The sequence below is a fragment of the Equus caballus genome, chromosome 8 (assembly GCF_041296265.1).
Source record: "Equus caballus isolate H_3958 breed thoroughbred chromosome 8, TB-T2T, whole genome shotgun sequence".
NCBI classification, from domain to species: Eukaryota; Metazoa; Chordata; class Mammalia; order Perissodactyla; family Equidae; genus Equus; species Equus caballus.
Window position 1 is genome coordinate 8,385,345 of NC_091691.1, and position 26,565 is coordinate 8,411,909.

Consider the following 26,565-nt stretch of genomic DNA (forward strand, 5'->3'; position numbering starts at 1 on the left):
CTGCACTGCCCTGCTTCCCTGATTGTGACGTCCAGATTGCTTCCTGTTGCAGCCCCAAGAAACATGAACTATAGTTCTGGAGAACTCAACAGACACTGTTGCTATAACTACACTAAGCATAAATCTAGCTCTTCGCCATGGGCCCCTATAGCACCATGAACCACCAGCCAGGCCCCAGGAGTCATTGGCTGGCACACCCAGCAGGGCTGCAGTGGGGGAACATTACGTCCAGTTTGCTGCTAGCAAATTCTCCCCCACCAAGCTGATTGTTCAGCACAATATGGGCCTGATGTGGGAGTGTCTTCATTTTCATTGTTTCAGTTCTTACCTGCAGGAGGGAGAACTGTGCTCTCCTATTGCCTCCCTACAGGGACAAAAATCAGGGCTTTATCCCAGGGCCAAGACTGCTGACAGAAAATGAGTGACTCTAGGAACCCACTGAGGAATAGAAAGAGGAGGTGGATCAGACACCAGGGGCTAAAAATTACTTTGATGACCACTAATAGCTTGTTTTCATGGAAGGCTTATTAGGTGCTAGGCACTGGGTTAAGTGGCCAAACATGTCAAATTTGACATTCCTGGGGGGACATCCAGGTAGATATACCGGTCTGGATCTCAGAAGAGAGGCCAAGGCCAGAATCAAAAAATGTGGTGGAATATTATGCTGGCATTAAAAGTGCCATTCACAAAGAATAAACAGAGATGATAATAGTACCTACTAGATAAGGGTTTGAGAAGGAATAGTTCAGGTAGAGCTCATTAAGAAAGACCTGACACACAAACATCAGTTAGTAAATATGTATTGAATGAATAAGTGAAGAGCATGAGAAAATACTATGGTCTCAACTATGGGAACAATATTAATAGCTACCATATATTAGATGCTTACCATCTAAGATATTCTGTAAAGGGTTTTGCATGCTTTATTTCTTTTGATCTTTATCCAAGTCTTATTTGATAGGTATTGTATTATATCCCTAGTTTATACATGAGGCAACTGGATAAAGCTGAAATGAGGTAATTTACCCAAAAGGATAATTGATAGAGCTGCAATTTGCCTTCAGAACTGTTTTAATCCAGATCTCATCTGACTTACATTTTCATTCTCCCCTTCTTCCAGAAGAACAGTGGTTCTCAAAGTGATGTCCTTCCCTCCAGGGGACATTTGGCAATGTCTGGAGGTTTTCTTAGTGGTCACAGCTAGGGGGGGCTCCAGTCATCTATGGGTAAAGGCTAAGGTGCTGTCAAACATCCTACAATGCACGGGACAACCTTCCACAACAAAGAATCATCCAGCCCTAAGAGTCAATAGTGCCGAAATAAAGAAATCCTGCTCTAGATCAACGATTCTTTTTTTGAGTCAAAAACACTATATTGAGAATCTGATCAAAGTAGTGAACCCTCTCCTCAAAGGAATGCACACATGCGGGCTGGCCCGGTGGCACAGTGGTTAAGTGGGCACGTTCCGCTTCAGCAGCCCAGGTTCGCTGGTTCGGATCCCGGGTGCGGACGTGGCACTGCTTGTCAAGCCATGCTGTGGTAGGCATCCCACATATAAAGTGGAGGAAGATGGGCACCGATGTTAGCTCAGGGCCAGTCTTCCTCAGCGAAAAGAGGAGGATTGGCAGCAGTTAGCTCAGGGCTAATCTTCCTCAAAAGAAAAAAAAAAGGAATGCACGCATGCACAGAATTTTGCACATGGTTTTAGGAGATTCATGGCAAATCTCGGCCGAAGCACGTCTCTGAACCCCAGAATAAGTCAACTCATCTCCAGATTATATTAACTCATCCTCGATGCTGCATGTGAATTCTAGATTGTGACACCTCTGCCAAAAACTAGACTGTCATTTTTCACCACTTGCAGAATTACTTTTACTTCACATAGGCATGAAGCCAGTGTCTTGCACTGAGGGTGTTATAAGAAACAGCTCTGGGGCTGGCCAGTGACACAGCGGTTAAGTGCGCACGTTCTGCTTCTGTGGCCCAGGGTTCGCCGGTTTGGATGCCAGGTGTAGACATGACACCGCTCGGCAAGCCATACTGTGGCAGGCGTCCCACATTTAACATAGAGGAAGATGGGCATGGATGTTAGCTCAGGGCCGGTCTTCCTCAGCAAAAAGAGGAGGATTGGCAGCAGATGTTAGCTCAGGGCTAATCTTCCTCAAAGCAAAACAGCCCTGAGGAACTCTGACTGTCTTTACAGTAGAGGTTTAGCTGACAAAGGTTCACACAGCATCCTTTCTATGAAGACCCATGAGAAAAACATCTCTTATGCTCCAGCACTTTTATTTCTCATAGGAGACTGATTTGCTTTTTACTTTTTAAATAACTTTTATTTTGTTTTTCCTTCTTTTACAAGTAATCCCTGTGCATTACAAAAAAGAAATAAAAAATTGCAGATAAGCAGTGTGGTAGGCATAATTCTAAAATGTACCCCAATGACCCAGTGCCTTGTATACTATTCCTCTTCGAGCATGGGCAAGACCTATCGATGTGATGGGATATTATTCCTGTGATTTTGTTACTTTATATGGCAAAAAGAACTTTTGCAGAAGTAATCCCTAATCAGTTGAGTTCATCAAAGGTGAGATTTTTTTGGGTGGGGCTGACCTAATCAGGCGAACTCTTAAAAGATGGTCTAGAGGTTGGGCAAGACAGAGAGAGTGAGAGAGATGCATTCCTGCTTGCTTGGAAGAAAACAAACACCCATGTCATGAACTGCGTATGGGGCTATGTTGGAAGAAAGTCTGGGTGGTCTCTGGGAGCAGAGAGTGGTCCCCATCTGGCAGCTAGCAAGAAAACAGGGACTTCAGTCCTACAACCACAAGCAGCTGAATTTTACCAACAACCTGAATGAGCTAGCAAAAGGATCCTGAGCTCCAGATGAGGACCGTGGTATGGCTGACACCTTAATTACAGCCTTGTGAAACTTTGAGCAGAAGATCATGCTAAGCCATGCCCCGATTCCAGACGTGTGACACTGTGAGATAATAAATGTAATTACCACTAAATTTGTGGTAACTTGTTACACAGTAATAGAAAACTGATACAAGCAAAGGAAAAACAAATTTTAAATTGCATAATCCACTGGCTCACTCTTTTCATATAGTACATATTATTTTGTGATTTGCTAGTTTTTCATTCATTAATATATTATGACTATTTTCCCATATCATTAAATATTCTAGAATATAATTTCGAAAGGCTGCATAGGATCTCATGCATGGGTGTAATTTTTTTTTCTGTCTTAAACACACTGTGAATCATGTAGCCGATCGTGTTTTTTTCCTGGAGTTTGCTGTTAGGAAGAGCAGAGCCAAATTTGAAGTCAGCCTCTGGCAATTGTATCTGGCCTTGCCTTATCTTTGGCTTCATCTTATTTTTCCTGCGCTTATGCCTCACTTTGCATTAACTTTCTCCCCACCCACTTACTGTTTATTTGTTTTTACAAAGTTATGGATCCCTTACTTAAAGGCTTTTTTGTTTATTTATTTTTCTTAGGTCAATAGTTTATATAGCAATGTGTTTTTTACATATATATAATTTTTAAACCTTTTTTTGGAACTAATATTGGACTTAAAGTTTGCAAAAATAATATTCTCTATATCCTCATTCAGCTTCCCCTAATGTTAGCATCCTACTTAATCATAGTATAATTATCAGAATCAAGAAATTAATATAGATACACTACTATTATCTAAAGTAAAACCTTATTTAAATTTCACCAGTTTTTCCAATACTGCCCTTTTTTTTTAAATTGTATTATCATTTCATTTCTTTTTTTTTTTTTTTGAGGAAGATCAGCCCTGAGCTAACATCTGCTGCCAATCCTCCTCTTTTTTGGCTGAGGAAGACTGGCCCTGAGCTAACATCAGTGCCCATATTCCTCTATTTCATATGTGGGACGCCTGCCACAGCATGGCTTGACAGACAGTGCATAGGTCCACCCAAGATCCCAACCAGTGAACCCTGGGCCCCCGAAGCAGAGCATGCGAACTTAACCACTGCACCTAGTTCCAAGCTTCTAATGATGGCTTGGCCTTTCTGGTGACCAACCCCATCCAGGAGCTCACCAAGCATCACTTCATTAGAACAAAAGATATTCCTATCACCCAGGAAATTCCAAGGTATTTAGGAGCTTTGTGTCAGAAACCAGGGTCAATAAACAAATATTTGAACAAAAACTGCTCTTAGTGCCTTTATCACTTCGGAAGTTACAAGGGTTTTAGGAGCTCTGTGCCAGGAACCAGGGACAGAGCCTAGATATATATTTTCTATTATTTCACCGGACACAATTCAACCCATCACACTCCCCTTCCAGGAGCCACATTTATGCCAGGATAGCTGGGCAGGTCCGCGGAAGTCACATTTTTCAGGAAGGATGCCTTTTGTAAACTTCACATGATTCAAAACTTCGTATTCCAAGATCCTTTTATCTCCATAGGAATGAATGTAAAGTGGGCAACGAAATGTGCTCCCACAGCTCGTAAGTCTGCAGGCATCTTACCCTATTTTTGCTTTTGATTTTGCTTTGCATCTTCGTAGCCTTATCTCTACCTGCTAGCCCTCTCCGATACTAACAGCACCACCTGTCACAGGTGGTTGAGTCTTCTTTGCGGTGTTTTATCACATCCAATAACCACTCCAAAGATATTGATTTGGGGGTGTGTTTTTCACCACTAGCATCTCTTTTTTGTGAATGCTTGAATGTCATTATAGCTCTTTTTTTTAATTATATATATTCTATTTCTTTCTCTTTTTTTTAAAAAAAGATTTTAGTTTTCCTTTTTCTCCCCAAAGCCCCCTAGTACATAGTTGTGTATTTTTTTTAGTTGTGGGTCCTTCTAGTTGTGGCATGTGGGACGCCACCTCAGCATAGCTTGATGAGCAGTACCATGTCCGCGCCCAGGATTAGAACCGACGAAACCCTGGGCCACTGAAGTGGAGCGCATGAACTTCACCACACGGCCATGGGGCTGGCCCCTGTTATAGCGTTTTACTTTTATTTTTTTTTAAAGATTTTATTTTTTTCCTTTTTCTCCCCAAAGCCCCCCGGTACGTAGTTGTATATTCTTCTTTGTGGGTCCTTCTAGTTGTGGCATGTGGGACACCGCCTCAACGTGGTTTGATGAGCAGTGCCATGTCCGCGCCCAGGATTCGAACCAACCAAACCCTGGGCCGCCTGCAGCGGAGCGCGCGAACTTAACCACTCAGCCACGGGGCCAGCCCTGTTATAGCGTTTTAAAGTGGTTTATATGACAACGAATGGCATAAGAACAGCTCAAGAGTCACAAAAAGGCTTTGCTAGAGTCCAAAGCACGCTAACAACAGTATAATTTGCTCAATAATGACACCCAATGTGGTCGTTTCCTGGCTACAGTGGCGCCACCTTGTGGCAGTAGCATAAACACAGTTTATAATTCCACCCAGGGGCCTGGCAGTGGTGGAGTGGTTAAGTTGGTGCGCTCTGGTTCGGTAGCCTGAGATTCAACGGTTCAGATCCTGGGCGGGGAGGAGACCTGCACACTGCTCATCAAGCCATGCTGTGGCAGCATCCCACATGGAAGAACTAGAATGACCTACAACTAGGATATACGACTATGTACTGGGGTTTTGGGGAGAAAAAAAAAAAGGAAGATTGGCAACAGATGTTAGCTCAGGGCCGATCTTCCTCACCAAAAAAAAAGAGCTCAATTTATAATTCTATCCAGACAGCATTGAAATTGTTTAATATCTAATGAGTTAAAATGTTTTCTTTTTCAGGTATTTGTATGATTTCCAAGTTATACATGAAGTGACACTTTGTTAATGTTTTCATGTGGCACTGTGTCAAAGTCGCATAATTCGTATCTGCATGTGCTGCACAGAACAGAAAGGCTGGGACTTGGCAGTGTGGCTCATGCTCCGGCAGAGACATAAAAGCTTTCTTGTCTCTGTCACTCCTGTTTGGGGTCCCATAGGAGCTGGGGGATGCAATTCTCAGAGAGCAGTTGGGCCTGTGCACAAACGCCCATCAATAAGAAGCAGGTGACACTGCCACAGCTGGGTAATTTGTCTCTTCACTCATCTGCAGCCCATTTGGTGATGATCTATTTGTCCCAGAGAATAAATGATGGCAGGTTTGTCCATATTTTACACTTATGAACCTGCCTGCTCTTCTCTGCTTAGCTCTGCCCATCCGTCTTTGTCCCTGGTTGCTCTCATTTCATTTCACAGATTAGGCAGCAGGGCTTGGCAACGAGTTATGAAGGTGGATTCTGCGAGGGCAGCTTGGGAAGGGAGGGAGGGAGGAGAAGAGATGGGTCAGCTGCCTGCAGAGAGGGGAGGGGTGGATGGGTTCAGGAAAAAGAGATGTCACCGACTCTTGGTAGGTGGGAAGGGACCTCAGAGAGGAAGCGGGGGAGAGATTCTAGGACAGAAGGCAATGATGCTGGAGAGGGCTGTTCATAGAAGATGGCTTGAAGAGTTGAGTCTAATCCCAATAATTAAGTTGGGCCTGGTACAAAACCTAATTGCGATAGCCAGCCTCCAAGATGGCCCCCATGACTCTCACGTGTTGGTATTCACACCCTTGTAAAGCCCCCTCCTACACTGAGCAGGGCTGACACGTGTAACTAATAGGATACACAGAAATGACAGAGTGTGACTTGCAAGGGCAGGTCATAAAAGTCCTTGAAGTTTCCCCCTTATTCTCTCTTGGATCATTCACTTTGGGGGAAGCCAGCTGCCATGTGGTGAAGACACCCAAGCAGCGTCTGGAGAAGCCCATGTGGCAAGGAATTGAGTCCCCCAGCCAACAACAAGCACTAACTTGCCAGGTGTGTGAGCAACCCGCCTTCGAAGCAGATCCCACAGCCGCAGTCAAGCCTTCAGAAGACCACAGCCCAAGCTGACAACTTGACTGCAACACTGTGGGAGACCCCGAGCCAGAACCAGCCCAGCTAACGCTGACTCCTAAACTCCTGACCCATTTGGAACGGTGTGAGATAATAAATGTTGATTGTTTCAAGCTGCTAAATTTTGGGGTAATTTATTCCACAGTAATTGGAAATGGTCTAATTCCTTATTTGTGGAATTGTTGTCCAACATCTATCTGGTCTGCTGCCCAGAATGCACGGTTCATGGAGCAGGGACTCATTCATACCAAGGGCTCGGTTAACTGGCATTGCGTGTTGCTGAGTGGCGCAAAGAGAGCCCCCCTGCCCTACTCCTTCAAGCAGGGTAAATGGAGTTGGTTAAGCAAGGAAGAGATGCTGGGATGGAGTGGGTTTGTGTTCTGGGGAGAGAAATAGGGCCACGATTAGCATGTCCAAACATCCCAGTTTCCCAGGACAGAGGGCTTTCCTGGGATGGGAGACTTTCAGTACTAAAACTGGGAAGGTTTGGGGTAAACGGGAATGAGTTGGTCACCCTACCTGGGGCGGGAGTGCGGGTCTCAAACATGCACTTCCAGTGAGTTGCCATACTGTGGTTCATATGGCACGGGGAGGGAGACTCGTCTCCCATTTCTCCCAGTTAGGGGTGGGATCATGCTTCTAAAGCCATCTAGGGGCCAACCTCATGGCAGAGTGGTTAAGTTCGAGCACTCTGGTTCGGTGGCCCAGGGTTTCACTGGTTCGAATCCTGGGTGCGGACGTGGCACAGCTCATCAAGCCATGCTGAAGCAGCATCCCACATGCCACAACTAGAAGGACCCACAACTAAAAATACACAACTAAGTACTGGGGGTCTTTGGGGAGAAAAAGGAAAAATAAAATCTTTAAAGCCATCTAGTTTGATCCTCCTGCCCAATTTGACTAGAGGGAGATGGGAAATCCCTCTTGGAAATGCCTAGACAGACATGAGCAGGCTACAAGTCAACCCTCCCTCATTCCCCCAGCAGAGGTGGTTAGAGACACCAAGAATTTGGTGAGGATTCTCATCCTAGACCAGGAGGGCCAGCCCCTCCCTGTCCATGGGTCCTACTTTGTGGCTTCATTGCCAAATGACCTCTACCATATGGCCAATGAGTTGCTATGCAGCCTCTATTGTCATAATTCAGTGGCAGGTCACCAAGGCTGCCCACTCCATTGTTAGAAAAGTATTCCTTGTACTGAGTGAGACGCTGCCTCCACAGCAACTCCACCCTTTGATTATATTCAATTGTGCTGAACAATTCGAAGCCATTTCTTCTTGGCACCCTTTCACACATTGTGCACGTATTGCTTCCACTGCCTAAGGTTCTCCTTGCCCTGCTCCCTTCTAGCAAACTTTCCCTACTTATCCTCTAAAGCTTAGGTCCAAGGTTAGGCCTCCTGGGAGGCCCAGTGGTGGTGGTCACTTCCACCTCTCCATGCCTGCTACAGTTGGTTCCTAAGGGGAGAGCAACTCTACCACATGACACCAGTGACATCTTCTTTGCTGCTTTTCCAGCTACCCATCTGCGTTGTTCCTGAGTGGCTGTGACTGGGAACCCTTCAATCACACTAACTTCCAGAATGAGGGGCTCACTCTGTTTTTGTCCCTCTGATAAGCCCAAGGAGCCACTGGGCCCAGCTGTGTCTCTAACCCCTCTCTGTGCTCTTCTTTATTAACACAGAGAGCAGTTCTCAGGGTACACAGCCACACTGCTGTCTTCATTGTGTTTATTTTGATGGTTTGGCCTGTTTATGACAATCAATTCAGGTTTTCCACTTATCTTGATGATTTACAGTTCCCTTTTTATTTTTATTTATTTTTGTGTGTGTGAGGAAGATTGGCCCTGAGCTAACATCTGTTGCCAATCTTCTTCTTTTTGCTTGAGGAAGATTGTCCCTGAGCTAACATCCATGCCAATCTTCCTCTATTTTGTATATGGGACGCCGCTACAGCATGGCTTGATGAGCGGTATGTAGCTCCGTGCCAGGGATCTGAACCTGCGAACCCCAGGCCGCTGAAGCAGAGTGCGTGAACTTCACCAGCACACCACCAGGCTGGCCCTCTACAGTTCCCTTTTTAAATAAATCACACAAATAATACATGTTCAGCATAATAACTTTTGAAAACAAGAAAAAAATCATAGTTCAAGCCTCACTTCCTTATAGAAGTCATCACTGACCCTCAAAGTCTATATAGGATCTCCCTTCTCTTCTCCACCCATCAAAAGACCTCATAGTTCCCCATACTTCTTCATAGCCTCACTGCAGTTGGCTATACAATATTTTTGTGTACATTTGTCGCTTATTCAGTAAATATTTAATGTGTCAGGCAGGAAAGGTGAGGGGAGAGAGGCCTACGGCGTCTGCCCTGGAGGGGCTCAAAGTCAGTGCTGATTTGTTTTCTCCCTGCTGCCAGGCCTTAAGTCCCAAGAAGGCTGTAGGCTTGTTGTTCTGCCCACTTTTGGTGTCTCAGAGCTTAGCACAGAGGCGAGCCAGGCTGACTCAATATTTGATGAAGAAATCTGGAAATTAGGGCTGGCCCAGTGGTGCAACAGTTAAGGTCACACATTCTGCTTCGGCGGCCTGGGGTTCGCTGGTTCTGATCTGGGTGTGGACATGGCACCACTTGGCAAGCCATGCTGTGATAGGTGTCCCACATATAAAGTAGAGGAAGATGGGCATGGATGTGCGCTCAGGGCCAGTCTTCCTCAGCAAAAAGAGGAGGATTGGCAGCAGTTAGCTCAGGGCTAATCTTCCTCAAAACAAAACAAAACAAAAGAAATCTGGAAATTACAGCCTGCCCTCCACTTCCCCACCCCAAGCATACCAGGAGGAAACCACAGGTCAGCGGGTGGACATTCTTTTGGGGGGTGTGCCTGCACATATGCATGTCCCTCTGGAAGCATTTAGGTCCCTGGGCCCCCACTGTGGGGTCTGCAGGCTCTCTGCCCCTGCTAAGTAAGGTCTGTGACCTGGGAGATTGTGGACTGAGAAGGGATTAGTTTAGAGGGCAGGCAAAAGAGCTGGGCGGGGTGGGGGTGGGAGGTTTTCAGAAGGCCCAGGCAGAGATGGAAAGAGAAAAGGAGATGATGGAGAAAAAGCGTCTCTGCGGCCCAGAGCCTTGTCCACCTGTCTTAAATTGTTAGGGGGTTTGTTCCTTTCATAATGTGATAAACACTGCCTGTGCACCCCTCCTCCCTAGAAAAACGCACAATTTCAGGGGGCTTTTGGACCCTCTGTTGCGCATCCTTGAACGCCCAGTTAAGAATTGCTGGTGTCACTGTTCAACACTCCCATTTTACCAAAGTGGACACTGAGGCCCAGAGTGGGCAAAGGGCTTGCTCAAGGTCACAGAGCAAGTCAATTGTAGAGCAGCAGGGGCTTACAGGACAAGAACTCCGACTTCGCCCAGCATCCGTAAAGTTGGGAGAAGTACCGCGGGAACACCGATCCGGCCCCTTGCAGAGAGAGGCTGGCAAGCCCGTGGGGGCGTGGCTTACTCACGCCCCGCCTCCCCCGCCGGGTTCGGGGGCGGGGCCTTCCTCCAACCTGCAGGGCTCCAACATGGCTCCGCGGCTGTGCAGCATCTCTGCAGCGGCGCGGCGGCTGCTGGGGGGCCCGGGGCCCCGCGCCGGGGATGTGGCGGCTGCAGCTGCGGCGCGGTGAGAGCCGGGCCCAGCGGGGGCGGTGCGCGCGGCGGGTGCAGGGGCTGGGGCCAGGGTGTGGGCCTGGGGGATGGGCAGAGACTCAGGCTTGGAATCACTGGGTTAGAGGCAGGGGCAGGATCTAGGCCTGGGGAAGGGCGCTGGGCAAAGAATGGGGGAGATGGGAAAGGTTTGCGCAGGGTCTTTGTCTAGTGAGCACCTGGCTCTGGGCAGAGCGTGAAAGATGGGCTAAATGGGAGGGGCACGTCCTGGGTCCTGGAGAGTGGCAGCGGGCAGCGGCGGGAGGAGTGGCCCCTTCTCCAGGCCTTTGCGGTGGTTGAGAGACAGCAGCCACTGGGGGCTTCTAGGAGAGGCAGCTCCTCCCTCGGGAAGATATGGGGGGAGGAGATACCGGGAGCAATGGGGGATCTCCAAGGGCCATGGCTGCACTGACCCTTTGCCCCCCAACCTGAACAGTATAGGTTGGGCAAAGGAGGCCTGAGAAGGGATAGGAGTTGCCCAAGGTCACTCTTCCTGCTGTCCTGTGGCAGCGCTAGGTCCGGACCCAGGTCTCCTGACACCCCGTGCTCTTTGCACCACAACTGGTGGCCTCCCGGGAGAGGGAGGCTAGCTGGACCATGCGCTCAGCCTGGGCTTTTGTTTGGGCCTTGGTGTGGGCTGAGGCAGGGCTTGGCCTCCCTGACTGGCCCTGGGAGGCCCCTCCCCTCTGCCCCCAGAGGCCCGTACTTCCCCCATCTCTGCAGCTATCGCCCTGTACACGCTTGCCTGTCTCCCCTACGAGACCGTCATCTCATTTTTCTGTTTCCCCAGCCCCTGGTACAGGGCTCAGGACAGTGTATGGTCAAGAACATTTGCCAAAGAAGTGAGGACACCTGTCCCCCCCAACCTGTGGAAAGGAAGCAGGGGTCCTTCCTACCCGGCAGCCCAGGTGTGAAGCTGCAGAGTTCTGTTAGACCTTGCCATGAGATGTTAGAACGCTGTGCGGGGGGGCTTTGGGGCAGCCAGGAAAGAGGCGCTGGGCACGTGCCCCTTCCCCAACTGTCCAATAATTGGAGAGAAAGCTGGTTTCTTGGAAAGAGCCTGGAGTTTGCCTGGCACCAGCAAATCTAACTCAGTCTTTTTCTTAGTGGGGTGACCTTGGTGAATCATTTGCCCTCTGGAGGTCTCAGATTCCTCATCTGTAAAATGGGGATGTATCTCACAGGGCTGTTGAGGATTAAAGAGGCCGTGTGTGTGAGGTCTCTAGCCCCTGGTGAACGCACAACGGATGTTGCCACTTGCCCCAGCCTAGGTCTCAAGCAATTTCTGCATGACTCCCTCAAATATCAGGGCTGAAAGGGCCTTTGGGAGATCACCTTCCATGAGCCCCCTGTTTTCCAGGAGAGGAAATCAAGGCTGCAGGTAGGACTGCAAATTCGCAGGGTTACAGAATCGCTTGGTGGTAGAACCGTTTGTGTGGCAAATATCCGGCAGCCACAAAAGGAGCATGGGACTTAGAGACAGCCTGCTGCTCCTCACTTCCTCGCTTGGTAACCTAGGATGAGTCACAGAATCTCTGTGAGCCTCGGTTTCTTTCTCTATAAAGTGGGGATGGTGATCCCTGCCGGGGGTTTTTAGAGGATTGCTGTGAAGGCACTTGGATTAATACTTATCAGGTCTCTCAAGGACTGCTTCCCAGTCACTTACGTGCTGGTCCCACCTTGGATACCTGGGAACATCCCCTCCTGCCGACAGTCTGTTCCACATCTCTTTGGAGTCACCAGAGGGGCCAGCAGCAGTCCTTCTGGCCTCTGAGGTTTAGGGCTGCTGGGGTGGGGACAGAGTGTGGGCTTAGAAATCAGATGGACCTGGGTTAGAATCCGCTTGGCTGTTGATTAACCATCCTCGAATAAGGCATGGAACATCTCTGAGCCTCATTTTTCGCAAAAGCATATTGTGAGGATTAGCTCTTAGCACATAGTAAGGGCTCAATAAACAGCACTGTTACTGCTGCACCGATAGTCTTCTTGTTCACAGAACTTTAGCCTTTCTAGTTCTCCTTCTAATGTGTCTTCTAAAGACACTTCTGGAACAACAAGCAGAAACGTGACCCCTTTCTAAAGCTAGCCAACTCAAAACAGGAGAGTGTTTCAGAATGTGCATAGATTCGAGCTTCCTAGCCTACGAATCTAGAACATTCTGGAGCAGTTTCATGTGGGGAGGCATCAGACTATTGATCTCTTTTGAGAGTGCAAATGTGTCATCTACTGAAAAGTTCTCATCTGGGACAAATATTTATTGAGCAACTCCCATGCCAAAAGCACTAGGTACTCTGGGGGATGGAAGGACATCAGCTAGTGACTTCCGGTGTGGCTGGGGAGACAAGACATATTCATAGGGAAATGATGAAAGGGCTGAGGGGGAAAGAGGAAAAGTGTTTTTGTGGAAGGGGCTGAACAGGTCCAGCTGGGGCAGACGCTTCCTGTAGATTGCACAAAGCTATAATTGTGTTTTTCTAGGGCTAACAGGCATATAGTTGAGATACCAGAATCTTTGGCATTTCTAGGATGATTTACTGAGAATACATGAGAAAAGAAAAGGGAAATTGAGACTGCTCTAGAGCAGTGATTCTCAAACTTGAGCATGCATCAGAATTCCCTGGTGGACTTGTTAAAACCCAAATGGCGGGGCCGGGCTGGTGGTGCAGTGGCTAAGTTCACATGCTCCACTTTGGTGTCCTGGGGTTCGCCGGTTGGGATCCCGGGTGTGGACCTACTCACCGCTTGTCAAGCCGTGCTCTAGCAGGTGTCCCACATATAAAGTAGAGGAAGATGGGCACGGATGCTAGCTCAGGGCCAATCTTCCTCAGAGAAAAAAGAGGATTGGCGGCAGATGTTAACTCAGGGCTAATCTTCCTCAAAACAAAAACAAAAAACCCAAATGGCTTGGCCCACACCCAGTGTTTCTATGTAGTTAAGTCTGGGATGGGGCCTGAGAATTTTTAGCATTCTCAGGTGATGCTAATACTGTGGGTTTGAGAACCATAGGGATAGGGAGTCCTGGCTCTATGGTCACCAAATTTAAAAGGGAATTGACTCTGGAAAGCTTGGCAAAGTAGTTTAGAGCTCAGATCCCCAGTGGAGACATCCAGCCTTTGTTTTGTTGGCAGTTGGCAGTGGGGAGCCGTAGAAGACTTTTGAGCAGAGGAATAGCATCACAAAAATGGTGTTTTTCAAAGATTGTTGAGCAGATTAGGAAAAGTGGGGAAAGAGTGGGAGCTAGGAGGTCAGTCTGGAAGTTCGGTGGGAAGAGTGATGTTAGCTGCACTGCCATGTCAGGCCCTTTCTCTAAAAGGTCCATCCTACTGCCCCTATTTTATAGATGAAGAAAACGAGGCTCAGAGAGATGAAGCTGAGCTGGGATTAGAATCCGGATTTGTCCAGAACCTGTGCTCTTAAGCACTAATGCTGTTGATGGTGGGGATGGAAAGGGCCTCTGAGCCCCGAGTCCACGCTCTGAGCCAAGGTCCACCCTTTCTGTCCTTTCTTACCTTCCAGCTGTCATCATTTGCATGCAGCTCTGCCTTAGCCCTCCCCCACCCCCATTCATTCCCAAACTCAGACTGAGCATGTGCCTGGCCCTGTTCCAGGCACTGGGGATCCAGCGGGAATACACAGAACAGACAAGATCGCTGTCCTCTTGGGGCTGCTTCTAGTGAGAAGACAAATAAGGCACATAATAAGCCAAAAACTATATAGTGTGTTAGAAGGAGCTACAGAAAAACAGAGAGCAGGGTGGGAGGCATTGGGGAGTTCACAAGTAGGAGAATGTTGCAATTTCACAGAGAGAGTGAAATTTGAACTCTTGAAAATGTGAGCCTACAGATGCTGGCTTCAAGTTCAGAACCTACCCTGGCATCTTGGACATGTCCCATCTTGGGTTTTACTCACAGAAAAGATCTTTAGAGATAGGCTGCTCCACCCTGCTCATTTGACACATGGGGAAACTGAGGCCCATAGGCAGGAAAGATTAGAGAGTATTAGGAAGAGACAGGAGCCCATCAGAAGTCCTGGACCCTTTCACTCCCCAGCATTCCAGCCTCCAGGCTCTCTCTCCAAGGCTGGCTGCTTGTCTGTTTATCTTGATCAGTACCGATGTTAATAAATTACCTGAAGCCCAATTCTGGAACAAAGGTCTTAGTTGACAAATAGGAGGAGCTGCTCTCTTCCCTGCCACCACCCCTCCAGGGCAAGCAGCCTTCTACATTCAAACCAAAGGTCAGGTCGGTCTGCCAGTGGCTTTGTTAAAAACACCTACTTCTTCACAGTATCTGCCATGATGCTCCCCAGGTCAGTGCTGGACCCAAGGTGGGAGCTGGCTTTAGAGGAAAAAGCTCTGCGTTGGTTCTTGCTTCAGCTCTGCACCTGATTTCCTATGTGACCTTGGGCAGGTTCCTTAAACTCCCTGATCTTCTATTTTCTCGTCTTGAAAATGGGGACACTAACAGTACCAACACTATAACTTTATTGTATAGATTCAACGGGATCATGCTACAGACAAGTTGATCACAGATCTCTGGCACAGAGGATGTCCTCAGCAAGTGGTGTCTATAGCGAACCTCCCTTATTCTGGTCCAAAAGTTTCACAGACCGTGCTGCCCCTCTGATGATTGTCTTTTTGTTTTTTGTTAATAAAGCACTACATGCACAAGGACAGAAAGCCTATGAATTCAGAAACACGTAAAACAATTTTTTTTAGCTTTGCAAAAAATTATAATGAATAAAGAAAAATTTAACCATCCCCCTCTCCTAGGTGAGCAGTATTAACAGTCTGGGACAAATCCTTACTCATCTTTCTCTATCCTCATACAAATCTGTCATCACTATAAGAGGCTTTTTAAAATTTCATCAGTCCCAGTGACTGCTCCGTATTTTGGAAAAAAGTAGTACTTTGATTTGCAAGACATTTCTTCTAGCCACAGAAAAGGCTCGAAAAAGGGGAGGAGCTGCTGACAGTGCCCCAACTGCTAGGCACCCTGGCAAGAAACCATCCAGTGGGAGGCTTGCATTTCAGGCCTGGCTACAAGCTGATCCACTGCTGTTGCAAGACCCATCCACTTGCTGAGCAAGATTTAGAGCCTCTGGCAGCCTAAAAATAAGCCCCGCCCCTGCTGGGATCTTACGTGGGAAGTGCAGTTATGGTCTGGCAGGATCTAGTGGCAAGTCCCCCTGCTCTGAACAAGACACATCATTCATTCATTCGTTCATTCTCATAGCACCCTGCACCGGGCAGGTATTTGTCAATTAAGTGTTGGCTGGATGAATGAGTGAATCTTACCTTGCAGTGCCTTTTACCCACTCTCTCTGCCTTTATCTGCCAAATCAGCCCTGGAGATTTGGAGATTGGCCAGATCCCCTGCTCTGGAGAGCCTGCCCAGACGGCCAGAGGCCGAGTTCAGGCTTGCTCACCTGGGCTCTCCCGGAGACCTCCAGCTGTAATTGTATTTCCAAGGCCCATTTCTTCCAGCCGACTGTGACCTCTTCCAGGACAAAGCTTATTTGTCTTTGACTCTCTGTTTATGGTGGCTGGAAGGGGCACAGGCCAAGTGTAGTGGGAGCATTGGGGAGGAGGCTGAGTACAGCCTTCTTGTCAGAGGAGACAGAAATTGCAAAGAAAGCACAGAGTAAAAGAGCCTGGTGTGTTCAGGGAGGAGCATATCTGGAAGTGGGGTACACAGGTTGGGGGGAGACACACGAGGGGAGGCTGACAAGATAGGTTGGGCTGTCAAGGGCTCCGGTCATTCAGCAAGGTGGTTTTGGGCTTGGTTTGCCTCTTGGCGAGGGGCTGCAGTAGTGTGGCCCAAGTGGAGGACCCTTTGGAAGGGGGTGAAGTGGAGGCAGGGAGACTAGAGAGAGAGATAGGAGGTGGGGCTGCCTCTCCAGGCCTTCTGAGGCCCTGCAGAGCTTCAAGAAGCAAACTGAGCAATCAGGATCTCTATAGAAGGGACCAGATCTGCTCAGCTGGCTCCAATGATATGTTACATTGGAGCCACCATGGGATTCCATGGCCCCGTTCCCAGAAATATGGGTCACCAGCCTGAGGGAGCAGGGCATCTGAGCTGATCAAAGAGCCAGGGCTCCTCCAACCCTGGCATGTCCCCCTGAACTCCTTTGTCCTGCAGCTTCTATTCCAAGGACAATGAAGGCAGCTGGTTCCGCTCCCTCTTTGTGCACAAGGTGGATCCCCGGAAGGACGCCCACTCCACCCTGCTATCCAAGAAGGAGACCAGCAACCTCTACAAGATTCAGTGTGAGTGGCTGCTAAGCCAGCCAGTCTGCCCTCCTGGGACCTCTGAGGACCTGCAAGGCTCCAGCTGGGAGATGAGGGGCTGGGACATTCTGAGCTGTCCTAGGAGCCCTGGCCCTGTGGGGCTCCCCCCACCCCAGCTCCCTGCAGACACACCCGCCTCTTGCTTCACCTCCTGCTCTCTGTCTTCTGTTGCAGTTCACAATGTGAAGCCTGAGTATCTGGATGCCTACAACAGCCTGACGTGAGCATCTTCCTCCATCCGCCCATCCCAGCCCCTGCTTGGGTGGGGACCTCCGTTCCAGCCCTGTTCTCCTTGCAGAAATCCAAGGGAGGGGCCGGCCTGGTGGCATAGTGGTTAAGTTCACGTGCTCTGCTTCGGTGGCCCGGGGTTTGCCAGTTCGGATCCTGGATGCACACCTACACACCGCTTGTCAAGCCATGCTGTGGGAGGCGTCCCACATAGAAAATAGAGGAAGATGAAGATGGGCATGGATGTTAGCTCAGGGCCAGTCTTCTCAGCAAAAAAAGAGGATTGGTGGCAGATGTCAGCTCAGGGCTAATCTTCCTAAAAAGAAAAAAAAAAAAAAAGAAATCCAAGGGATATAGATTTCAGAGCTGGAAGTCCTAAAGATGTCTTGTCCAGCCTCTGCATCTTAGAGATGGGGAGACTGACGCCCAGCCCTGAGGGCCTGAGTTGGATCTTTATCTCAGGGACCCTGGTGGCTGGTATGAACCCTGCCCCCTCTCTGTGCCCCTCCCACAGGGAGGCTGTGCTGCCCAAGCTGCACCTGGATGAGGACTACCCCTGCTCGCTCGTGGGCAACTGGAACACATGGTATGGGGAGCAAGACCAGGCAGGTGAGGGGCCCACCTCCCCAGTGCCACTGGCACCCAGCCCGGGCCTCTGGCACCCCTCATACCTGGCTGCCCTCCACTCCCTCTCCACAGCAGCACCCAGAGGGGTCTTTCTAAATGCATTCCTCATTGCTACACTCCGCTGCTCAAACATCTGTGGGGGTTCCCCTCTGCCCTTGGAGCAGCACATGTGGCTCTGTGAGTCCTTCCCTGCCCAGCCTCTGGCCTCATCTCACTATATCTTCCTTGCTTACTGTGCTGTCCCACCCAGAATTTCTTTCAATTCTTCACATTCACAGTTTCGCCTTCTAGTTCCAGGATATTGTTCATGTTGTTTCCTCTGCCTGAAGCATTCTTTCTCCCTTCCCTGCTTTACTGGCTCACTCCTCTATTCATTTTTTATTTTGGCGTAGACATCACCTCCTCCTGGAGGCCTCCCCTGATCCCTTCCACCCAAGCTGGGTCAGGCACCTCCTTGGACTCCCCAGCCCCTAGGACTTGCCTCTCCACAGCCCTGATCATGCGTCCCTGTAGTGTACTTGTCTGTCTCCCCATATAGCTGGTGAGTTCTGTGTGGGCGGGGCCCCTGCCTGTCTTTCTTCACCACCAAATCCTCAGTATTCAGCGTGTATTTGTGGAATAAACAGGGGCTCTTGTCTGAGCTGGTTCCTTAACAGCTTCCCAGGAGTGCCTCCAGCATGTCCTATCCCACCCCAACATACCCACCAGCTCCCAGGACCACATGTGAATTTGGTTGACCCACAGCATCTCAGCCACTCAAAGGGGCCTTGGCATTTAGACTTGTGCTATCCAGGAAGGCAGCCACTAACCACATAGAGCTATTGAAATTTAAATTAAGTAAAATGAAATGAAGTGAAAAATTCATTTCCTCAGTCACACTAGCCACATTTCAGGTGCCCACTGATAGAAACACGTGGCTCCTAGCTACCATCTTGGACGGCATAGCTATAGAACATTTCCGCCCTAGTTGAAAGTCCTTTTGGACAGTGCTGATTTAAACTGCATAGCACAGAGCCCTGATCGAGCATCTTCTAAACTTCCCTTGAATACTCCCAGCAATGGGGAGCTCACTCTGTTGTAAGCCAATCTATCTCATCCTTCAGCAGCCCTGATAATTATATGTGTCTTTTAAAAACAATCTGTGACCTGCAGATAGGTAGATTCCTTTAATCATTTATTCTGTTTCAGTAACAGACGTTGACACATCGGTAGGCAGGTAAGAGAAAAGCAAACTGTCTTCAGTTCCAGCCCCTACAGTTTTCCCATTTTAGGCTCAGTTCTAGCCGTACTCCTTGGATTCTCCTAAGTATTTGCTAGTTGGGAAAATAACTTTGAGGAATGGGATCCTCAATTTTTAAAGCTTGTCCTTTATTTTGTGTATCTTATGTGTTGTCCCCCATATCGAATCAGCTGGGCAGCAGACCCTCAGAACCATCCCCTAGGAGTAGGGCTCAGGAATCTACATTTTAATGAATTTGTAAGAACCGTTGATCCACCTTCTAGAAGGATCACTATCATGTCATTGTGAGAAAATTCTTTCTTTTTGTGAACCTAGGATGCCCTGCCCATAGCTCTTCCCTGTTGGGCCTCCAGTATGAGTTGAATCCCTCTACCTGGCCAGCATTCCTGGTCTGGGTAGACTTCCATCCATACTGTGCTTTTTCCATTTCCCTTGGGAAAGAGGCCTTTGAACCACAGGGTCAGACCATTTTGCAGATGGGAAAAATCAAGGCAGAGATGGAGTCAAAAGGCAGGCGAGGGACAGGCTGAGGATGGGAAGTAACAGAGTCTGAGCTTCCAAACTGCTGCTCGGCGGAGGGCCCTCAGCTCTATCCTGCCCTGTTGACTCTTTTGGGACCTTCCTCCCGTGGGCCCTGCCATGCTCCCAAGGATGGCAAGACTGTTTCCTTTTTCTCTTCCACAGTAACTAGATTTCTTTACTATTAGAAGGTGTATTAGTTTCCTAGGGCCACCATAACAACATACCACAAATTGGATGGCTGAAAACAACAGAAACCTATTCTCCCAAGTTCCGGAGCCCAGGAGTCTGAAATCAAAGTGTCACCAGGCCACACTCCCTCCAAAGACTCTAAGGGAGAATGTTTTCTTCCCTTTTCCAGCTTCTGGTGGTTGCCGGCAATCCCTGGCCTTCCTTGACTTGTAGATGCATCGCACCAGTCTCCACCTCTGCTGTCGCATAGGCAGCATTCTCCCTGGACGTCTCTGTTTTCACATGGCGTTCTCTCTCTGTGTCCAAATCTCCCTCCTCTTATGAGGACACTAGTCCCTGAATTTAGGACCCAGTCAGTGCGACTTCATTTGAGCTTGATTACATCTACAAAGACCCTATTTCCAAATAAGATCACATTCTGAGATTCTGGGTAGGCATGAACTTGGGGAAAGTGGGGATGCTATTTAACCTGGTACAGAGGCTATGATAAAAAATTCAAATAGTACAAAGAGTTTTCAGTGAAAAATAAGCCTCCTTCTGGCCCATAACCCCCAGGCCTCCGTTCTCTGCCCCAGCGGCATCTCCTCTCATAACCTCCTGAGTCTCCACCAAGGGATGGTGCATAGACCAGCATCTCTGGATATGTGCCTCCACCCCTAAACACATGTGGTAGCATATTGTACATGCTGTTCTGTTCCTTGGTTTCTTTTTTAATTCACTGTCTTGGAATGTTCCATCTCAACCCATCAGACCTGCCCCCTCCTTTTGTTTAGCCTGTCCCTCACAGGGCTGGTGGTCAGCTTTATGCATTCTGCTGCTCCTGGGTACAAGGACACATTTGATCCTCTTGGTGCTGTTTATGGGTGGGAGCATGATTTCCATTTTGAAGATGAGGACATTGGGGGCTGGCCCCGTGGTTGAGTGGTTAAGTTTGCGCGCTCTGCTTCGGCGGCCCAGGGTTTTGCTGGTTCAGATCCTGCGTGCGGACATGGCACTGCTCATCAGGCCATGCTGAGGCAGCATCCCTCACAAAGCACAACCAGAAGGACCTACAACTAGAATATACAGCTATGTACTGGGGGGATTTGGGGAGAAGAAGAAGAAGAAAAACAAAAAAGAAGATTGGCAACAGATGTTAGCTCAGGTGCCAATCTTTAAAAAATAAATAAAGATGAGGACATCGAGGCATAGAGGGGTCAAAGACTGCTGGGCAGAGCTGGACTGCAAGCCTGGGTCTCCTGGGCTTGCGTCTGGGGTCATGCCCTGCCCAGTGCTGCTCCTTATCAAGACAAAGGGAACTCAGAGTCCTGGTGCTACAGGGGACCAGGCTGGAGACTGCCCCCGTTACATACACACTTAAGCAGCTTTCGGGTAAGCAGGGCAGGGTCCCAGTGGCCCCCTGACCTGCACCTTCCATCTCCCCTGCCCCCCAACAGTGCACTTGTGGCGATTCTCAGGCGGCTACCCAGCCCTCATGGACTGCATGAACAAGCTCAAAAACAACAAGGTATGTTGGCATCCACTTGGCAAACCTCTCTGGATATTGGTTCCGGCTCAGCCGTGCTGGGGGCTGCCTCCACCACCCCATGGGGCACACTGCTGGGGTGGGGGCGCTTCCTGGCTGCCATGCCCAGGCTGCCATACCTGCAGGAGTACTTGGAGTTCCGAAAGGAGCGGAGCCAGATGCTGCTGTCTCGGAGAAACCAGCTGCTCCTTGAGTTCAGCTTCTGGAATGAGCCACAGCCCAGAGCGGGCCCCAACATCTATGAGCTGAGGACATACAAGCTCAAGGTGCTTCCCTCCCTCCAGATCCCTGTCTGCCTCCCACCTTCCTTGCTGCAGTACTGCCTAACAGATACCCTGAGGTGGGCAGGCCCTGTGCCCCAGCAGCTAGAATGGGGCTTCTGGCCTTTCCCTCCCTCTGGACTCAGAACAGAGGTGTGTGTGCACATGTGCATCCACCCAGGTGCAAGTCAGGGCCCCTGAATGAGGCCAAGCAGCTCCTGAAGCTGGGGAGACATAACAGTTTCTCATCTCTGCCCAGCATGATGCTTGAAATTCAAGGTGGGAGCTCATTTCCATCCTCTCCTCTAATTCTCTTTCAGCCAGGAACCATGATCGAGTGGGGGAACAACTGGTGAGTGGCAGTGACAGGGCGTTGGGGGGACCCTGCCCACCTGCCCTGCCAAGGTCCCTGGTGGACCACCTTTCCCCGGGCCATATGGCAAGGAACCCGGCATCCTCTGCCCCTCATGGATGCAGGAGGAGGATCCAGCCAGGACGTGAGGATCTTCTAGTGGATTGTGAGGCCTCCCCTGGTAGAACAGCTAGCCAGCGGCTGCACCTCTGTCACCCCATTCCCTTATCTCCTCTGAGAGCCAGGGGTCCTTACCTCAGGCCCCTCCCTTGAGGTGTAGCCGAGAGTCAGCCTGAGGACACGTCAGAGGGCCCTTTGCACCGGCCCAGCCTCAGCCCCATACTCTCCTGTCATCCCCAGGGCTCGGGCCATCAAGTACCGGCAGGAGAACCAGGAGGCGGTGGGCGGCTTCTTCTCACAGATAGGAGAGCTCTACGTTGTGCACCATCTCTGGGGTAGGCTGGGCACCCTGCAGGAGCCCATGCTAGTCCCCTTTCTCTGTTGTCACCCCACATAGACAATGCAAATGCATTAGTGCCCTTGTGGAATTTACATTCTAGCAGAGGGAGACACCACCTCAGACATAAAGTAACAAAAAAGATAATTTCAGATTATTAAAAATAATAAAGAGACAGGGAGAAATGATGGAGAAAAACATGGAACCCTACATTGGCTTGGATAGACAAAGAAGGCCTCTCTGAGGAGGTGAAATGTAAGCTCAGCTAAAGCATGAGAAGGAGCCAGCTGTGAATTCCAAGGGAAAGGTATTCTGAGTAGAGGGAACAACACGTGCAAAGGCCCTGTGGTGGGGAAAGGCCTTTGGCATTTTGTAGTGTGCAAGGGAGGCTGATATAAAGAGAGTGGGGAAGAGTGTAAGGAGATGGGGACAAGCCAGATCAGGCTGGGCCTTGCAGGCAGTGGGGATGAGTTGGGATTTATTCTATAGGCAATGGGAGGCTGTTGCAACATTTTAAGCAGCATGACATGACCTGATTTGTGTTCTAACATGATTCTTCTGACTGTTATGCTTTGCCAAGAGCACTTTGTAGAGCAAGCAAGAAAGTGGGGCATCAGGAGTTGGTTATACCAGTTCAGGCAGGAGAGGATGGTGGCCTGGCCTAAGATGGTGGCAGTGAGGATGCTCAGAAGTCCACAGATTCATTAGTCTGGAGGTGGAACCAATGGGACTTATGGGTGAATCGTCTGTGTGGAGTGAGGGAGGGAGAAGAGGACTCCAGAACTCCCAGACTCCTGCTCGAGCAGCTGTGTGTCACTGAGACCCTAGGAGGAGTACATTAGACGGGTCAGGAGTGTAATTTTGGTCCTCATACGTGTTTCATTTGAGATGCTGACACATCCAAGTATGGATGTCAGCTGGGCACCAGATATGTGAATCTGGAGCCTGAGGGAGAGTTCTGGGCTGAAAACATGAATTTGGGAGTTGTCAACAAATGTACTGATTGGATGAGATTGTCAAAGCAGATAGTGTTTGCTAACAGTCTGAGGCATGGGGTGGAGTGGGGGAGGGGAAGAGACAGCCAGGCAGAGTTTGGGGCAGTGGGAGGAGGGCTCCGTGCTGAGCACAGGATCAGATCCTCTGTGCCCAAGGAATGAGCCAGTGCCTTTCCCACAGCCTATAAAGACCTGCAATCTCGGGAGGAGACTCGAAACGCTGCCTGGAGGAAGAGGGGCTGGGATGAAAATGTCTACTACACAGGTGAGCACCTCCTTTGGGAGGGTCAGCCAGGCCCTTGGAGGTCATCTGGCAGGAGCCCTAGGTGAGGATGGAATCCCTCTGCAAGGAGATCTAGTCTCACTTGATTACCCCCAGTGATGGGGAAGTCACTTTTAAGACAATTAATTAGTGGGTTTCCATCCTGGTGGCACACTATACAAATGATCCAGGCAGTCCTAGGTGAGTGCTCTAGGGCACGATAACACAGCCAGGCAGACCCTGCTCCTGGAGGAGCTGACCGTGCACTGTGACCTCAGGCATTGTTCTTCACCTCTCTGAGGCTGTTTCCTCATCTGTAAGATGGCGATGGTGATAGAACCTCCCTTGGAGGGCTAGAGGAAGGATTCCAGAAGCTAATTTATGATGAGTGCTTCACCCAGACTCTGGCACAGAAGAAGCATGCAGCAAATCTTTTCCAGCAAGTTTTTTGCTCACACTGTTTGCCACTTTGCTGGGACCCCTGAGAACCACCTGGAGTCAGTAGGTGTTGATTGAGCCCTCACTGGGTGCCAGCGACCATGGTGGGTGGGTGAGGGGCGGCACAGAATGAACTGGAACCCGTACCTGCCCTTGAGGAGCTAACAGTGAAGCTTCCACACTTACCAGCTGGTGTGGGGGAGAATGCATCTCTGGAAGGGGCCTCGCTCTTCAAAGTGTGGTCCTGAATGACAGTACCAGCAGCCCTTGAAAGCTTGTTAGAAATGCCACACGTCAATCCCTTCCCCCACCCACTGAATCAGAATCTGCACTTTAACAGGAACTGAAGGTAATATGTATGCGGTAAAGTGTGAACAGCTCTGAGCAGGAGGAAAGAGTTTGACCTCCTGGGTGACCTTGGGCTGACCCCCTCTGGGTGGCACCCTCCTCGTCTGTAGAATGAGGCAGTTTTTCAAACCTCAGCCACTTGAGGTCATCACTACTGCTACAACTGTTTCCTTGATATTTTTCTTTAAATCTCTGTACTTTGTTCTTCACCTAGCCTTGTCCTAAAGCAATAATATCTGTGAAATCACTTTTTACTATTCTAGTTGTTTTTTCACATACACAGGGAAATAAAAAATATAATCATGAAAATCAAAGAAATGTTCCTCTCATCACCACTGAAGTCCCCTCTTATCCCACAACTTGGGAGACCTGTCGCACTCCATGGGCCCTTCCAGGAGGGCAGTGGGGCTGTTCCTATCTCAGCATCCCAGGCCTCCTACCCCGTCAAAAGCCACTTTTGGGGGTTGGCTCGGCTCAGCCCCCTCCGTGACCTCTGCCTCTCTCTCCGCAGTCCCCCTGGTGCGACACATGGAGTCTCGGATCATGATCCCTTTGAAGATCTCGCCTCTCCAGTGATGCTGCTGTTGCCTCCGCCTCTCTCCCCTCCTCCCTCAGGGCAGCCATGGATAGTGCAGCTCCCAGTCCTGCTGTCTTGGTTTTCTCTTGGATCTGAGAGGACTCTGGGGGGTAGTGCTCAGCTCATACAAGGGGAAGCGGGATGACAGGGGTCTGAGGACTTGCAGCTCTGCCAAGATCATTGCCACCTTCCCTGCCCACCCCTTTCCCCGGTGCTGGAAGCAGTTTTTAATTTCTCTGAATGAAGAACAGCCCCTTTTATGTCTTCGGACATTTCCCCCTAAGATTCCTCATCTCAAGGCCACTAGTCCCTAATTATCACCACGGAAGTCCTCAGTTTAGCTTTAGGTGCACAAAAGGTAGAGTGTCCAGTAGTTAGAAGTGGGGTGGGAAGGGAGGAAGTCAGACCAGGCCAAGCGTCAGGAATTCCCGGTCTCCACTGGGGCACCCACTTGCTGAACAGTCTGAGCCAAGTCCTCCCTGATGGGGAAAAGTCTGGAATGGCCTCAAGAAGCAAAGGGGAAAACTCTCAAGTTAGCAAAGTCAGCAGGAGGTCCACATATTCTACCTAGAAAGGCTGAGGAAAAAGATGGGAGCTGGGAAGGATTTGGGGGCAGGAAACAGAATGGAATAGGAACCCAGAAGGTAGAACTTAGAATTCAGAACTTGAGCTTGAACTGCAGAATTTGGAATAGAGAATTGGGAAAATAGAACAGAGGTGACAGAAGACCACTTGGGGAGGGGTTCCTAATACAGGACAGTAGGAGAGAGGCTCATCTGTTCTATGTAATGAGGTTGAGAACGTGGATGTGTAGTGCTGGCCCTTCTGTGCAGGGAGAGTCTCCTGCCTTCCCTTCTTTCTTCCCACAGGCAAGCTACCGGCCAGGGCTTGTATTTCCCTCACTCTGCATTCCTTTTCTCCCTCCCTCTTCACATTCTGTCAGCCCAACCCGCATTCTACTGGGCCACTGGATGTGTAGAGTGGGGTCAGTGACTTTGGGAGCCTCCTCAGTTATCCCTACACCTCATGAACCTCTGGGTAGATTGATCCTGCCTCCCTTTCAGGAGAACTTGTGTTGGAGTCGCTGATGGAACCAATTAAATATTTACTATAAACTACGGTGTTGTTTCTTCATCTGCAGGGACCTTTGGCAGTTGCCTGCGGCAGAACTGAGCAGAGGGGGCCAGCTTCCCAGTTCCGCCTGGCTGATCTAACTCTGGAGGGTATTGGGTTCCGTGAGCTACTCTCTCGGAGGCATCTTCAGCCTCCTCCCAGGCCAGAAGGAACTCCCCTGTTATGACCACTGATTCAGGACATCAGTATTTCTACCTCTAGATAAGTAGGATCTACACCAAAAGTCCTGAGCCCTGTCTGTACAATTCATACCAGGGGTAGGAAACACTTGAGGCTGTCAAATGCTGCAGAGCTGCCACTCTGCCCTGGGCAAATTGGGCCTAAAATGGGGGAAATTATTGATGCTCCTGTGGGAAAAACAAGTCTAAGATGGCATTGATGCCCACCCAGACTTGCTGCCCTCACTAGTGTGGGATCTTAACGTGAATATGACAGTGGTTAAGAATCCAGGTTATGGAGACAAACCCACAGAAGTCCAAGTCTTGGCACTACTACGCTGTTGTGTTATTTTGGGCATAACAAACATTCATTCAACAAATAC

The 26,565-nt window shown here is 49.4% G+C and overlaps 1 protein-coding gene across 2 annotated transcripts; it reads left to right on the forward strand.

The window, feature by feature from the left end:
• Positions 1 to 10,363: 10,363 nt before the first annotated feature.
• Positions 10,364 to 26,005, forward strand: NIPSNAP1 (nipsnap homolog 1). 2 transcript variants are annotated; one of them, XM_023646885.2, is made up of 10 exons: positions 10,364 to 10,558; positions 16,722 to 16,849; positions 17,045 to 17,090; positions 17,613 to 17,707; positions 21,113 to 21,183; positions 21,327 to 21,467; positions 21,782 to 21,813; positions 22,174 to 22,268; positions 23,447 to 23,530; positions 24,825 to 26,005. In XM_023646885.2, exons 1-10 carry the CDS (start codon positions 10,461 to 10,463, stop codon positions 24,887 to 24,889), a joined length of 855 nt encoding a protein of 284 aa, XP_023502653.1. In that variant the 5' UTR covers positions 10,364 to 10,460; the 3' UTR covers positions 24,890 to 26,005. The 2 variants fall into 2 exon arrangements, with proteins under 2 accessions (XP_023502653.1, XP_023502654.1); XM_023646886.2 differs by lacking the exon at positions 21,327 to 21,467 and having other exon boundaries at positions 10,396 to 10,558.
• The last annotated feature ends 560 nt before the right edge of the window (positions 26,006 to 26,565 follow it).